This window comes from Numenius arquata, chromosome 1, assembly GCF_964106895.1.
Source record: "Numenius arquata chromosome 1, bNumArq3.hap1.1, whole genome shotgun sequence".
Lineage (NCBI taxonomy): Eukaryota > Metazoa > Chordata > Aves > Charadriiformes > Scolopacidae > Numenius > Numenius arquata.
The window spans coordinates 29,004,576-29,019,835 of NC_133576.1; the positions used below are offsets into that span (position 1 = coordinate 29,004,576).

Sequence of the window (15,260 nt, forward strand, 5' to 3'; positions counted from 1 at the left end):
AATTTTTTAACATTCAAATAGATAATATAGTATTTTTGTTAGTATTTACTAATTTCTCTTAGTTTAAGAAGCATGGAAATAGAAAAAAGAGCAAAAGTTTTCCTTTTTAATCTGATCTAGTAAACTAGTTAAACGTGTTCTTAGATTCTTCATTGTAATTGAAATGCTTAATTCACAAATGGAGCTATATCTCCCTCTTTTGGAAAATCAAGGCATGACTTCATGACTTGGCTTTGAAGATAGGCTTTTGCTTCTTTCATATCTTGATTATTTTTTTAATTTTTTTTTTCCCTGAGGGAGACAAGAAGGGGAAAGAAAGGGGACTTGTGAACAAATATTTAATATCCCTAATAAGTTTAGAGTTTAACAGCTGATGTGATGATATATTTACAGAAAAATAATCTGCACAGCAAATATACCCCTCTCCCAATGGCTTGTGAATGGCACAGATTCCTCTGTGGAACTTTGTTAAATGTGTAAACCACCGGAGAAGTATTACTATATGTCCAATAGCTAAGGAGTATTTTTTCAATATTTGATTGAAAAGCTTGCCCCTTTAGCAGATTTCTTTGCCAGAAAATTGCTTGGAAGGAAAATCAAACAAAGCAGACAGCTTTGTCTTGACTGACTTGATTTTGACAGTAATCTTAAATTGATGAGGAAAAAGAAGTTGGAGAGAGGGAGAGTTGGAGTAATGTGATTAGAGTGTTCTACTACTTTTTCTTTCCAGTGTAACCAATTTGCAATTTAGGAAGGAGAATAGCCTGGCAGAAGCAACACGCTGTCAGTTCTTGAAAAGAAGTTTCGGAAAGGTTTATACTCGATTCACTAGTTAGGAAATAACTTCAGTGACTGCAAACACCTTGACAGATATGCTTGATTTCTTGGTAATTTGGAGTGGTAGGAATAGAGTATGACAAAGTTTTTTTCAGTGGAAGATGTATTCTGGAAAGATCTCCCATTTTCCATGCCTCCCCCACTGATTTGGGTAGGGAGTCCTTTTGAGGAGGTACTCCTGGCTAGGAGAAGCTGAAGCGTTGAACAACTAATCCCTTTTCTTCCTGGTGCCTCTCCTGAGCTCAGTTAGGTAGGGCTGTGCAATAGCAAGAAGAGAAAGGCACTAGTGAGAAGAAGCTGTGTTTGCTTCTTCATTCCTTGACTTCTATTTCTGAGGCTGCTAAAAAGCAAACAGCTTTAACTGGTCTCTAAAATCTGACAGGTTGAATGAGACAATTCCAGAATAAAGCTCTTAATATGGGATAGAAGAACAATGTTTTGTCAGGCTTTTGTATTTTTATCTAAATCTTCTTTAAGGAAAACTGTCAGGCAAGGAATGCTGAATTCTGGTCCTGGGTTCTGCAGCAGGTTGCATTATCTTACCAGAGAGTGTTCTGCTGTGGTCTCAGGCATTAAAAACCAAACACACAAAAACCCTGCCTATAGCTTCTAGTGCTTCTGTTGCAAACCAGTATGATCTGTAGAAAAAGAATGATAATAGTTGCCCTGTGGTTTCTCTATGTGCATGGGGAAGGCAGGGCTGGCGATGTGTTTTTACTTCTGTAAATGGGCTCAATTTACATCATCCGCTGGCAAACAATCATCAGAACTCTGTATTCTGTCCTGGGTGCTAACCTTGGGATTGGATGTGCTTTGTGGAAGAAAAGTATACAGATAAGGTATACAGGGGAAGGTATTTTCAGCTGATGGTAAAACTTCAGTTCTCTATTTCTGTAGCAGCTTGAGGGGGTTGAGAAGGATGAACTAATTAAGAGAAAACAATCCTGCTATAAGATCACATTTCTATCATTGACTTGAATGCAGGAACTGTCATTGAAACTAAACTGCATTAATGAAATAAAATGCGAGTCCAGGTTTTCTTACAGCAGCAATATGTCCCAAGTATGAAGTTTTGGGGAGATCAACTTTAATTGGTTCAGATTCTTTTGTATTCTTATAAACTTGTAGTGCTTTCTCTTGGTTACCTTAAGTAAAAATGTAAACTTTTCTTTGTTCACAGGGTATATTATGCTAAAAAACATCTTAGTGTGCAAGCAGTTGTTTTCCTTCCCATGCACTCTTAGAGCAACTGAAGCAGGGGAAATACATGAAATTTATTAGAAATTAAACATCAAGGTATTGGAAAAACCTTGCTATGTTATTGCAGCATCTAACACAAACTTCTTGGAGAGTCTTTAAGATCTAATCCTATCATGCTTTTAGGTTTTGTGTTGAACTTACTTTCAAATCAGGTGCATGTTATTTAGATGAGGTGATGTTTCTACTTGTATTCTTGTGACTTTTACATATGGATAATCTTGTCTCAGAATTGAATAAATATGAAGCTAATGAAATACTATAACTTGTAAAATATTGAAATAATAGCTTATTGCCCTTGTATAAATAACAAGTCCCTGACACTTCTGTATTTATGTTAAAGCTAGTCCACTCCTATTATGTTAGCTGTTGTTGGTTTGATGGCCAATTTAATTTCATCGTTGTATTAAAAGCCACATATACCAACAATCATTCCAAGTGCTTTCAAGCTATTAAAATAATGAAATAATAATACAGTGTTTCAGAGCAGTTTATTGGCTTGCATATACTCATCAGTTATCTAGTTATCGCCGTCTTGTTTTCTTCTCCCCAACTCGAGTATAAATGACAAGCCACTATATAACAAATCTCCTGAGCTGCGAAAATATCAGTCTTAATTCTTAAAAAATAATCCAGTAGATGCTAGTTTTAAATGAAAATAAATATCTGAAAAATAAGCCATTCTGTCTTGATAATTCCTTATTTTTATTTCTAAAGTTTGACCCTGTATCATAATAATGGAAACAGAGGCAGACGGCTTATGAGAACACATTAAAATGGAATATAATGCTCATGCATGGAATTAAAGTCTGCTTTAAATGCAGCAACCAAAAGCTAAAGGAGTGGATGATAGGCAGAAAAATTGTCTGATCTTATATGTCATGGTCATTTGAATTATTTTCCCACATTGTTCTGAATATCTGTGTATGTGTACACTGGAAGATGCGTTAGCCAAATGAAGCTGATATGAAGAGAAGATGAAGGTGGGCAAAACAAAAAGAAAGAAAGGGGATATTCATAAACACAAATTTTAAATGTGGTGTTTTGTGGCCTGCTACTGCACAGTTTCATCTGTCGTAACAATAGCACAACCATATTAAGTTCCATTTTACACATGGGTTTATATTTTATATAAATTTGCATTTGTGACTGAGCTTTCAAAGCTGTTACTTGCAAAACTTTTAGACTTTTTATTGTTATAGATAAATTAAGAATAAAATATGTGGCTTCTGTTCATAAAAAGCCAGCAAATTTCACTTGAGTCACAGTAGGTTGGAAGTTGCCTGAAGGTAAATGCCAAGTTTTCCTTTAAATGCCCTGAGACATCTAGAAGGGGCTGGCAGGTGTACTGTAGGTGATCAGAAGACCCATGCTATTTTGAAAGGGCAGAATAGTGGGATACCAAAGAGTCTCAAAAATATTCAATGTCTCTGAAAATCAAGGCCACTGATTATCACTTGTCCTGTGTTGAAAGCACCATTAAGTTAAATGAAACCTCTTTCAGCTTCTGAATTGCTCCAGTGTGTTATTGCCTTTTCTGTATTACTCTAGACTGCCTTCAGAGTGATGGTTCCTTCTTAACTGTAACAAACTGCTTTTGAGAGTTGTAAACATCATCAAAACAGACCTGTAAATGCTGTACTTAGTTTTATCCTATCGCTTACTCCCCACTTCATAAATTCCCTATACTCTAATGGGACAGACATGAAACACAGTTGTCACTTTGATACCAGTGTTATCATGAGATTTAGGTCCTGCTTTGGCTTCCAGCAGTTCAGCATTTTGAAAATTGGACTGCACCTTTGCATACCAGTCTTCACATACCTTCAAAGCGGGCCATTGTTGGCTAATGTTGGTTTATTGTAATAAGAGTTGTACTGTTGTTACAACTGTCCGTTTCAGTTTTCCTAGTGATTTTTTTTTTTTATTGAGGTCTGAAAGTTCTTACTTAAAAATCACTTCAGCAGCATTGATGCCTTAAACCTCAGGTTTAAGGGTTACTTAAACCTCAGGTTACTAGGGTACCTTTGGACTACTGTGGTGTATTCATCTATGAAATCCAGTGCCCTGATCAGTGGTTTTGGATGCTAAACTTGTGTGCTGAACGTCTCGGAGAAGAGTGATTAGTACCACTTGTTTATGGCTCTACATTGTTACTATCATAATATATGAGAAATACATGTATGCTCGTGCTCCTCAAAAGTTTTATTTGTAGCTATTAGAATTCTCGCTGTGAAAGTTGGTTAGGAACTTGTACAAGTTCCTACAAAAGTCTCTCAGTTCATGAAGAGTCTAACCAATCAACTTGACATTGATGCTTTGAATAAAAGAAAAAATATTTAAATGAAATGGCTCCTGAAAAACTGTTAAATCAAGTGCACTGATGCCTCAGAAATGAGGGGAAATATGGTCAATTTAAATGTGTTTCTAATCTGTTTTCTTAAGCATATTTCATTGCTTAATGGACTAAATTAAAGAGTATGCATGACTGGTTTTATTATTTCATAATAAATAACCTTTTTTCCCCCTCCAGTATCATCTTTGGATTAAACCAGTACTACATCTAATTAAATAATGTTCTGAATTTAGATAAATTACTTCATATTTCTTAAAATAAAATGTGCCCACCTCATAAGCCTGTATAGTATAAATTACACTAGAGTATTAGAGAAAAAGGAATGCTAACTTGAGTAGCTAGGTATGGTTATTATATGCAGTAATTATTTTTGTGATGGGTAAATTGGGAAAATTAGTTTAACAATAGCATCATCAGAAGTGTGATATCAGAAAGAGGAGATAATTTTTATTATTTTAAGAGTAACTTGCAAATTGTCCATGCTATCAGCCAGGAGGATCTTCATAGTGTTCATATAATTTGCAGAAATACCCTTTTGGCCACTTTGCTAGCACAGCTGACAGAAGAAATTTTCCATACAACTGGATAGGTTTTTTAATAATTTTTTCTTAGCTTTTTCTGATTAAGTGGTTAGTCTCATTTACTCCTTAAAAACCCATCTTGAGTTGTCAGAGCTACAGTAACATGCGCTGAGAGACACAGCAATCATACTTCCTTGCTTTACCAACTGTGTATACTTATTTTCATCTTACTTTCTCCTGTGGCTGGCTTGAGGATACAGAAAATCTATCAAAATAATGAAAGACACTTGCCACAGGTGAAAAGGCAATTCTTTGATAATTGTTATCTTCTAGACTACTTGTTAGGAATTGAGAGTAAAGAAAATCACTCCCCCCACTTCTTTTTTTTTATTAAAAAAAGCTCAACACTACCCCTACTTCACCCCACCCCTTTTCATATGAGGTTTCTTATGATGTTCATAGCTCTCCTTACAAAAAAAAAAAAAGCCCCCCAAAACAACCAAACAAAAAACCCAACTGTCAACTTAACAAAAGCATAATGAAGAATTTCAGGACTTCACTTGCTTGTACATTTCTGGGTTCTAAATGTGCAAACCTGTGTTATTGTTTTAATGGCAGCCAAAATACCAAGCAAAACCAGAGTGATGCTGTTCCTTCTGCACGGAGGAATGGGTGAGGTAGGGTGGGGTGAGGTGAGAGAGGTGGAGCAGGATTCTTTCTGCATCTCAAGAAGAAAGGCTTGACAACAATTGGCTTTATAGCATAACTGCTTTAATTAGAATAAGAGGAGAAATACTGATAATGAGCAAGTCACCTTCAAATGCTGGGCACCCTGCATTAGTATAGCATCAGACAGTGCCCTGGTAGATCTTTCACATGGCATACTGTGTGAAGCAGATCCTGTTCTTGGAGAGAAGCTCTCCCTTTTGGTCATTCAAGCTCATGTATGTTTCCTTAAAAGGCAAGACCATGTGGGTGGTGTAGTTGCTGGTACTAAGGTGGGGCTGCCAGCAGGTCCCTCTGTTATGCTGAGGTGGCTGAGGTTGTCCTGCAGCCAAGGGACATGTGCAGCGCAGAATGGACCTGTTGTTGTCCCTAATGTGCAAGTCTCCCAGTCAGCAGCACTACCTTCCACCCCTTGATTCTCATACCTTCCCCAAGGGTATTTCATAAGTTGCAGATTACATTAATTATTCGATAGAGCACAGGTGGCTTGTTCAAGATCACCAACTCTTCAAATACAATGTCTTCTGCAAGGTCCTGGTTCAACATTATCCTGGTAATTATTTCAATTTTGCTTTTGTTGTGTGAAATTATAATACTCCAAAAGGCTCCTAGGTTTGTTGCATTTGGTCATTCTTTCTGTTGAAGTTTTATGAGCTTTTGGAAGGAATTGAAAAGAATGGGCCTTTTCATCTCTTGTTATAAAATAGAGGAAACCAAATGCAGGAAGTAAAACTGATAATAATATTTTATCATTAGAATGATGAAGGGATCCAGAGAAACTGAAAGGCAGCAGAAGAAACTCAGTTATTTAAATTTTACTCTTTTCCGTTTTCTTGACCTGGAAGCTGTCCTGTGCTGCTTGTGTTTATTTGTGGTTCTGGTCTACGTGATATTGGTCAGGACTCACAGAGCACAGAAAATAAGAGGGAATTAAGATAGTAAAATTGGCTACTGGATTGTTTGCCAAAGTAAAAAAATAAGAGTTCTCATCTTGGTGGCATTATACCGCATGTCTATTTAAATTCATAAGAATGTGGCGGGGAAATAGCAGTGACAGGGGAAATTAGGGAACTTAATAGTAACTTATTTGGGAAGGCTCTTTTTCCCATTACTTATATGAAGCTTACATATATATCCTTACCTTTCAGCTCCTGCTTGTGAACAACACTCCTTTGTCTGACATACCTGGTTTGCTATCCCTTTGCAAATCGTCTCTGTGAACATGGTCATTCTTCCTTGTCTTGACTTGCATTGTATATTTGTGTTCTTTAAATTAAATTTCTGTGGTGTACTATTTCATTCTCCACTATTGTTTACATAGGAAGTGTTATATGAATTATATATGACTGCATGCATATGTTGTGGTCATTTTATAGGTGGTGATTCGTGCTCAAAATGGCGAACTCCTCTATCGCATTTCACCTTGGGCAAGATATGTAGTCCGTGATGAAGACAAAGTAAATTACGATTGGGTACACTGGAATCCACCACAGTCATATATAGTAAGGCTTAAATATTATTTTCAAAAGGTGTATAAAACCATATAACATGTCATCTTTGCGTCCTTGCTTGGAAGAAAAAAAAAAAAAAAAGTTGTTCCATGAAAAGAGGGTAGCGAACTAGTTAAAGTAGCCACCTGAGACGTGAAGGGTTTTTATTCATGGCTTTGACAGAAACAAGTGACTTTAATGATGGATGTTGTTGAGCTACTTTTTCAGTCTCCCATATAGTATCTTAAACAATAGTTACCCGTTAAAGCTGTATTTTAACCCTAGCTTCCCATATGCTAGGCAAGTTCAATAACTATTCCAGGACTGGACAGCCCATCCTGGTACAGAGGAGAGCAGGGAATTATCAGAATTGGGTTTAAGACTTAATTAGCTGCAAATACAAAGTTTAGTACTCCAATAATAAGTCAATTCTATGTGAAGTCAGAAAAAGCTTTCAAAAGTAAGGTGCTCGTGTTTCAGACAAATCCTTGTTTTTCATATCAGGAAAATGTATTTATTGATTTTTTTTTTTTTTTTTTAAGCCCTCTTACTTCTCATGCACTGCAATAAGGGGGGGAACTCTTTACATAATATATGGAAAATATCCCAGGAGAAGATTCAGAAACTTTAGACTGATCTTATTTCATATGGTTACAATTTTTGGTGTTTTCACTAAAAAATGGTATGCAGCATTCTATATTATAGAAGCTGCAACCTCTGTTTTGAGTTAAATTGTAGCACCCACCTCAAATTATGAAGCATCTGCTTGACCAAGAAAGGGTAACTTGCATGGAAAAATCTCTTTAAAAACAAAATAAACCACAAAATCCTATCGTTACATAATCTACAGTAACTTTCTTATTTAGGTGTATAGTTTCTATGAATTTAGTGACCTACTTTCTGTCTATGATGCTGTATGACACCTAGATTCTCTGTAAGAGGAGGAATGGGGACATAGTTGGAAATGCAGTGATCCGTATGACGTAGAGCGAAACGGAGATGAGAACATTTAGGATGCAGACAAGGTCTTAATGAGTTAAGTCAGGAAAAAAAAATTGGGTCCTTTTATGAATAAAAGAGCAACTTCAAATACCTGCAAAAAGCAGGTACGTTTAAAAAACAAAAACCTATGTTTCTGTTGTCATCTTTTACTTTCAAACAAGCTTCGTAGTAGTTCAGAAGTACTTTATAGTGTAATGGCTGCTATAAGTTTATACACTTCAGTGTCACTTAAAAAGAGTATAAGAAAAGCGTTGAATCATGGATGTCCAGTTTCTTGTTCATTAAGAATGTTAGTTTGAAATAGACATTTGTTTTAATAGTTTAGAATGCTTAATTCTGAAATGTTTGTGCTTTTAGAGGAAAACAAAACAAACCTCAAATTGTTTTTCATCTTGTGCAAATTATGTGATTGAGACAATACTTCCAAGCTGTTGTATCCTAACAACAACTATTTTTTTTTTTTTCCTTATAGCATAAGCATCCTTCCCCCAGGAGACTAAAAAGCCTAAGAATCTATGAATCTCATGTGGGTATTGCTTCCCCAGAAGGGAAAGTAGCTTCTTATAAAAACTTCACATACAATGTACTGCCTAGAATAAAGGATCTTGGTAAGTAATAACAGAGATACTCGCAGAGATAAATTTTTTTATGTGCCTGTGCTCTTATTAGGAAAGATAATTATCAAGTGTCCATAGGTCTTTTGCATTTTCAGATTATACGTACTATAAAAATAGATTCTTAGGGCAGCAAAAATTATGAACAAGTGAAATCTATGGAGAAGAAACAAAGACATAAATAGGTTATTTGACACTGTCTCCCATAACATCCTCATAGGTAAGCTTAGAAAGTGTGGGTTAGATGAGAAGACATTGAGATGGATTGAGAACTGGCTGAAGGGCAGAGCTCAGAGGACTGTAATCGGTGGTGCAGAGTCCAGTTGGAGGCCTGTAACTCGTGGTGTTCCCCAGGGGTCAGTACTGGGTCTGGTATTATTCAACATACTCATCAACCACCTGGATGAGGGGACAGAGTGTGTCCCCAGCAAATTTGCTGATGATACAAAACTGGGAGGAGTGGCTGACACACCAGGAGGCTGTGCTGCCATTCAGCAAGACCTGGACAGGCTAGAGAGTTGGATGGTGAGGAACCTAATGAAGTTCAACAAGGGCAAGTGCAGGGTTCTGTACCTACGGAGAACTAATTCCATACACCGTTACAGGTTAGTGACTGACCTGCTGGAAAGCAGCTCTGTAGAGAGAGAGACCTTGGAGTCCTGGTGGACAATGAGTTGACCATGAGCCAGCAGTGTGCCCTTGTCGCCAAGAAGGCCAATGGTCTCCTGGGGTGCATTAAAAAGAGTGTGGCCGGCAGGTCAAGGGAGGTCATCCTCCCCCTCTACTCTGCCTTGGTGAGGCTACATCTGGAGTACTGTGTCCAGTTCTGGGCCCGCCAGTTCAAGGAGGACAGGGAACTACTGGAATGAGTCCGGTGGAAGGCTACAAAGATGATCAAGGGAATGAAGCACCCCTCTTATGAGGAAAGGCTGAGAGACCTGGGTCTGTTTAGCCTGGAGAAGACTGAGAGGGGATCTTATCAATGCATATAAATATCTAAAGGGTGGGTGTCAAGAGAATGGGGTCAGGCTCTTTTCAGCGGTGCCTGGGAACAGGACAAGGGGCAACGGACACAAGCTGGAACACAGGAAGTTCCATCTGAACATGTGGAAGAATTTCTTTACTTCGAGGGTGGCAGAGCACTGGAACAGGCTGCCCAGAGAGGTTGTGGAGTCTCCTTCTCTGGAGATATTCAAAACCCGCCTGGATGCGTTCCTGTCCAGTCTGCTCTAGGTGAACCTGCTTTGGCAGGGGGTTGGACTAGATTGCCGAAGGTCCCTTCCAACCCATACCATTCTGTAGTATGTGAATCAAAATCCATTCCACATATTTTAAGCAAAATGTGATTGCAAAAGCCTAGGTAAATATTGCAGAGCAGTCTGCTTTTGGTATGGTTTGCTTTCAACTTGAAAGAGGACCTGTTTTTGTGGGATGGTCCTCAGAAAATACTGTGTTCTTAATTGGTTCTGTTAATGTAAATCTTGATTCTAAGGTAAGACAAATACCTGGATAGAAAGTATTTTCCTTTCTGTTTTCTAGAATGTGTACTAAACTTTTTATCCCTGAACAGTTGCTATGAAGTATCAAAACATAGAAACTTTAAATCCTCTTTTAGAAAAGAACTTCTAGTATATTGGAGGGGATGTATGAAACAGCTGGCATGATTATCTCAGGAAGCATGGCAAAACTGTTCACCTCAATTTCTCTTTGATTATTTTTTTTTCCTGTGGTGTTTTTGGTGTTTCTATAATGGACAATACTAGAACTTGCTGGCTTTTACTGCCCTGTGATGAAATATGTTTTGTTACACTCAACTGTAAAATCATCCTGACATTCGTGGCTGAGACCTCTGTGGATTGTGGCTGTGCTTATGTGTCGTTTGATTTATTTTTTTATTTATCAGAGTGCCTGAAGAAGCCATATGTTTTTCTTGTAGGTTTACCTGTTAAATCAGTGTTTCACAGAATGTGGCTTTTTGGCTTTCTATAAAGTTGAGCTTGCAGGTGAGATGAGGGAGTTTGTGTATCTAGAGGCCTTCAACAAAAAGTATATTTGGATGCCATGTTACGTATTTGTGAGTCTTTCCTTACTGCCGAAGAATTTCAGTTGTTCCAGGATGTTAAGAAGTTTAACAGAATTATGAAAGCTTTTTGCTTTACCTGCAGATTTTTCCTTAGGGAGGACTAATGTCATGAAAAGTCTGGTACATCACAATAAAAGCAATATCAAATTTAGGTAGGGTATACAGAAATGATAGATAACGTTCATTTTTATTTACATTAAGTAAATAGTTTGGGCATTAAGCCTTTTTGGTTTTTAGACGTATTTTTAAGGGCTATTAGATTTGGGTTTGGAATGTCTTGCTTGTTAGGACAAGCTTAAAAACATCGGTATTTAAGAATGCTAAGATATTAATAGTTTGTAGAAATATGTGCCTAACAAATAGCAAAATAAATAGCAAGCAAATCGAATGAGATTAATTTGATGCTGTGTTCCTGTTTATTTACAAAAATGTTGTAAATAAGTTCAATGAGCCTGAATTATAAAACAGCAATGAATCTGACAAATTGCTGGCTCATACCAGCTATCTTCTAATAATCTCTTTTATAGCTGCGAAATCTAAAAACAAAACCAAGAACAATAAAAAAGAAACCAGTATCTTGTCTAAACGAAAGAATGAAATGAAGATTTTGGTTAATGCAAGTAAAGAGAAGCGGTGGTGGGAGTCTCAACAGACTGTAGATTAAACCTGAAGGTTATCTTTTGCTGGTAGTCCTCACTTGTGAGCTATCTGGGACAGGTACTCACTGATATCAAAGATAGCTTTGGTTAAGATGTGTGATAAGTCCTGTGGTTTCACTGTTAGTATGTTGTTTTGCCTTTAGATTTTCCCCCCCTTAATATTGCACGCAGCCATCTTAAGGTGATAAATGAGACAGCATGTTGCCAACCCTTCTGTACTGCCTTGGTTCTTTAGTAATGTGGTTTTGTTCCGAGTTTACTTCTGTTTTCTCTTTTTTGAAATACTCTTGTAGAGGGGGAATGTAAACATTAAAGTTGGAAAAAAATGGTTTTGAAGTGGTAAAAAAAAGATTCTATAGAACATAAGGTATAATATGTGTAGCCAGTGACTATCTCCCACACTTTTTGAGTGCAAGTGTCAAAAGTGAAGAAGTTCAGTTAAATTAAGATTATATTTGCATATAATTTACTACTTTCTAAATCTGAGAGATTCAATGCACCTAGTTATATGTAGATCACTTGAAAAATTTGACCATTTTTAATTGCAGATCATGTAAGTATAAACTATTAGGTAGAATTACTTTTTGAAAAAGACTGAATCTTTAGTTGTTCATCATGAGAGTTAGAAGCAGCTAAAATGAGAGAAGACTGGAATGACTGTTACAGGTGTTGAATCCCCTTAACTGTCCTTAAGGCAGGGGTTGATTTGTTTTATTTCTTCTATTTTTATAGGATATAACTGTGTCCAGCTGATGGCTATCATGGAACATGCATATTATGCTAGTTTTGGTTATCAGGTCACAAGCTTCTTTGCAGCATCAAGGTAGGTTTAAGTACTTCATCTTCTCTGTTCTTTCACCTTACCTTATGCCTGTATGTGTATGTTCGCAAGTGTTTAATGGAAAGGGAAGGTAATGGCTTTTAGGTATTTGCTGTAGCTTCCTCTTAAATCTGAAGTCAGTATGGCGTAGTGATCAGCTGTTCTGTGAAACACTATGTAGGATACAAACAAAAAGGTTCTAAGTAACTCCAGCTGTCATAGCATATTACAGCTAATCCAGCTTCAGCAGACTTTATGCATGGGTTTTGTGTTGTGGAATTCTTGGCAGTAACAAACACAATGTGTAAGTCATTTTTTTATGATAAGCACAACTGTATACTGCTTGTTGATAATAAACTTGATTAAAATCATGGCTCTGTGTCCTGTGGGAACTTTTTGCCATGCTTGTAACAGACTGTACTTAGATTTGAAGCCTAGGATGAAAATAAATTGAAAAAGTATTCAGGGAATTGTTAAGAAAATTATGATAAACCCGAATGTTGTGATTTTGTGAGATGTTTTGTTGTGTGGTTTTGTTTTGTTTTTGTGTTTTTTTTTTTTTTTTTTAAATCTTGATGAAGTTCACATGACAACCAGGCTAAATTTAGATAGACAGGAAGTTTTAACTGGCTTAATTAGTTGAAAGAAAGGTGTGTTGAGACACAGGAGACAAAAATATTTATTTAAAAACATGTTGGAAAATAGTGTAGTACCCAAAACAAATAACTAAGCAGGACAGCAGCAGATAGCGTATTTTGGGGACTTTCATGAATGTACATTTGCTTTTGTAGTCATCATGGATTACTTTATTCCAGTAATACAAATATATTCTTGCCTCTTACAAAGTAAGGAAGTGTTTAATATTAAATAGAAGCTTTAAGTTGTATCAGTTATCTTTTATACTGAATTTGATCTATTGAGAGACTAAGAGAAGAATAAAATTTTGTAACTATTTCTGCAAAATATTGCATGCGTGATGTAATTTTATCATTAGAAATTGTTTAATTGAAGTTTGTAATAAATGGCTACTAAAGAGGCTGAAAAGATAACCTGTACACAACTGGAAACTAGGTGATGAAGAACTGACTTTGATGTAGGTTTTATGAGTATTGTTCCTTATTGTCAACTTAAGCTCAGATTGTATCACTCATAACACGTGCATTTTCATGCTGATAGCCGTTATGGAACTCCAGATGATCTGAAAGAAATGATTGATGTTGCTCACTCAATGGGCATCACTGTTCTGCTGGATGTTGTGCACAGCCATGCATCAAAAAACTCTGAAGATGGCCTCAACAAATTTGATGGTTCAGATTCTTGTTTCTTCCATTCTGGTCCTAAAGGAACTCATCAGCTCTGGGACAGCAGGCTCTTTGACTATGCAAAGTAAGTATAAATATCACTTCAGGTGTGTTAGTGGTAATTACTTCATACCAATTCTAGTAAAATTTCGCTATTTGCCAAACTGGAAAAGTCATTTGTGTTGTTCAATAGATAGGATATTCTGAGCTTACTTTGCATTTAGCATTTAGTAAATGCGAATTCCTTTTCTTTGCTAATTACTTAAAATCTAATACTAAATAATAATACTTAGGTCTAGTTATTCTTTTATCTGTGGCTACATATGTACATATTATATACCATGTGTATTGTACGTATTATGTAGTTATAAATTATATTTTATTTTAAAATAGATTAAAATATTTTTATGTAGATACCTATTATAGGAATATGATATTTGATTATATTATCTATATATTATAAAATAGATTTGTATTTCCATATTGTATCTTATATTGGTATATAATATATTGCATGTGTTATATATAATGTATTATATTTGTATATATAAATTAATAATAAGAAAAGCTGAAGAAAACTTGTAAGCTCTAGAAATTTGTCAAACTGTCAGATTGTTGAAATGTAGCAAAAGTTTTGCCCCTGGACAACTAACTCCATTCCAAAGAGCTTTCAGAGGTTAATCAACAGAAATACAGAGCAGGGATCACTTTCAGTAGGCAGTTTTAGGGGCCCAGTTTGTGCATACTTAAGTAGTATAAATATACTGTGTGTCAAACCACATGTTAATGCCAGATGATGATTAGCATTTAATATTGTTTACTTTGTGTTCTCTGAGGTATTGGAAGTAAGGGGATTTACCTTGTATGCTGAATATTTCAGTGGTTTAAATGGAGAAACACGCCAGCTTATTTCAGTCTCCTCCCATTTTTCTCATGTTCGTTCATCCCTGAACCACCTTGATTCCTGCCTTTCCTTCTCTTTGATTCTACCCCTAAACATTCCACAATGTTTTGCACAACCCCACAATCTCCTTAAAGCATTTCTTAATAAATTCTATACAATGTCACCCACCTCATGGAATTTATCATGGAATACATGATAAATTTGTTTTTTTTTCTCCCCCTTGAGATGCATGATAATCTTGTTTGCTCTTCTTATCAATTACAAAGTTCTGGTTTAGCCCTTTCAAGGTTACACTTCAGTGGTTTCTCTGGCTCATCACTCAGTCACTGTAGAGTTCTGGTCTCTTGTTAATCTGTTAGTTGTTAGGGTTTGTGTGCTGCAAGTTCAATTTACTTTTTCTCCCCTGTGTTTCTCCCTCATTTCATTGAATTGCCATTAACTGGATATGCTTATATTGCAGATGTCTTTAAACCTTGGATGAGAATTACGTATGTTCAGTTAGTTGCCAAAAAAGATTTTTCTTCTTGCACTCGTAGGCTGTATTCTTGAGGCTGACAGTTTCATAGCTTGTGGGGGTTGTAACTGTTTAAGAAGGTCACATTTGCAGAAGTAATGTTATGCAGCATAGGTCAACTGGTTAATGGAAAGTCTTGCACAGTAACTCACAATTTCAATTAAACTGAGTGACCA

The 15,260-nt window shown here is 36.3% G+C and overlaps 1 protein-coding gene across 1 annotated transcript in view; it reads left to right on the forward strand.

Moving 5' to 3' along the window:
* Positions 1 to 15,260, forward strand: part of GBE1 (1,4-alpha-glucan branching enzyme 1) — a 166,485-nt gene that overhangs the window by 61,706 nt on the left and 89,519 nt on the right. Inside the window, exons 4-7 of the mRNA XM_074144821.1 lie at positions 7,074 to 7,199; positions 8,662 to 8,797; positions 12,278 to 12,368; positions 13,542 to 13,751. Of these exons, the coding sequence (XP_074000922.1) occupies positions 7,074 to 7,199; positions 8,662 to 8,797; positions 12,278 to 12,368; positions 13,542 to 13,751 (563 nt within the window). The remainder of the gene's footprint in view (positions 1 to 7,073; positions 7,200 to 8,661; positions 8,798 to 12,277; positions 12,369 to 13,541; positions 13,752 to 15,260) is intronic.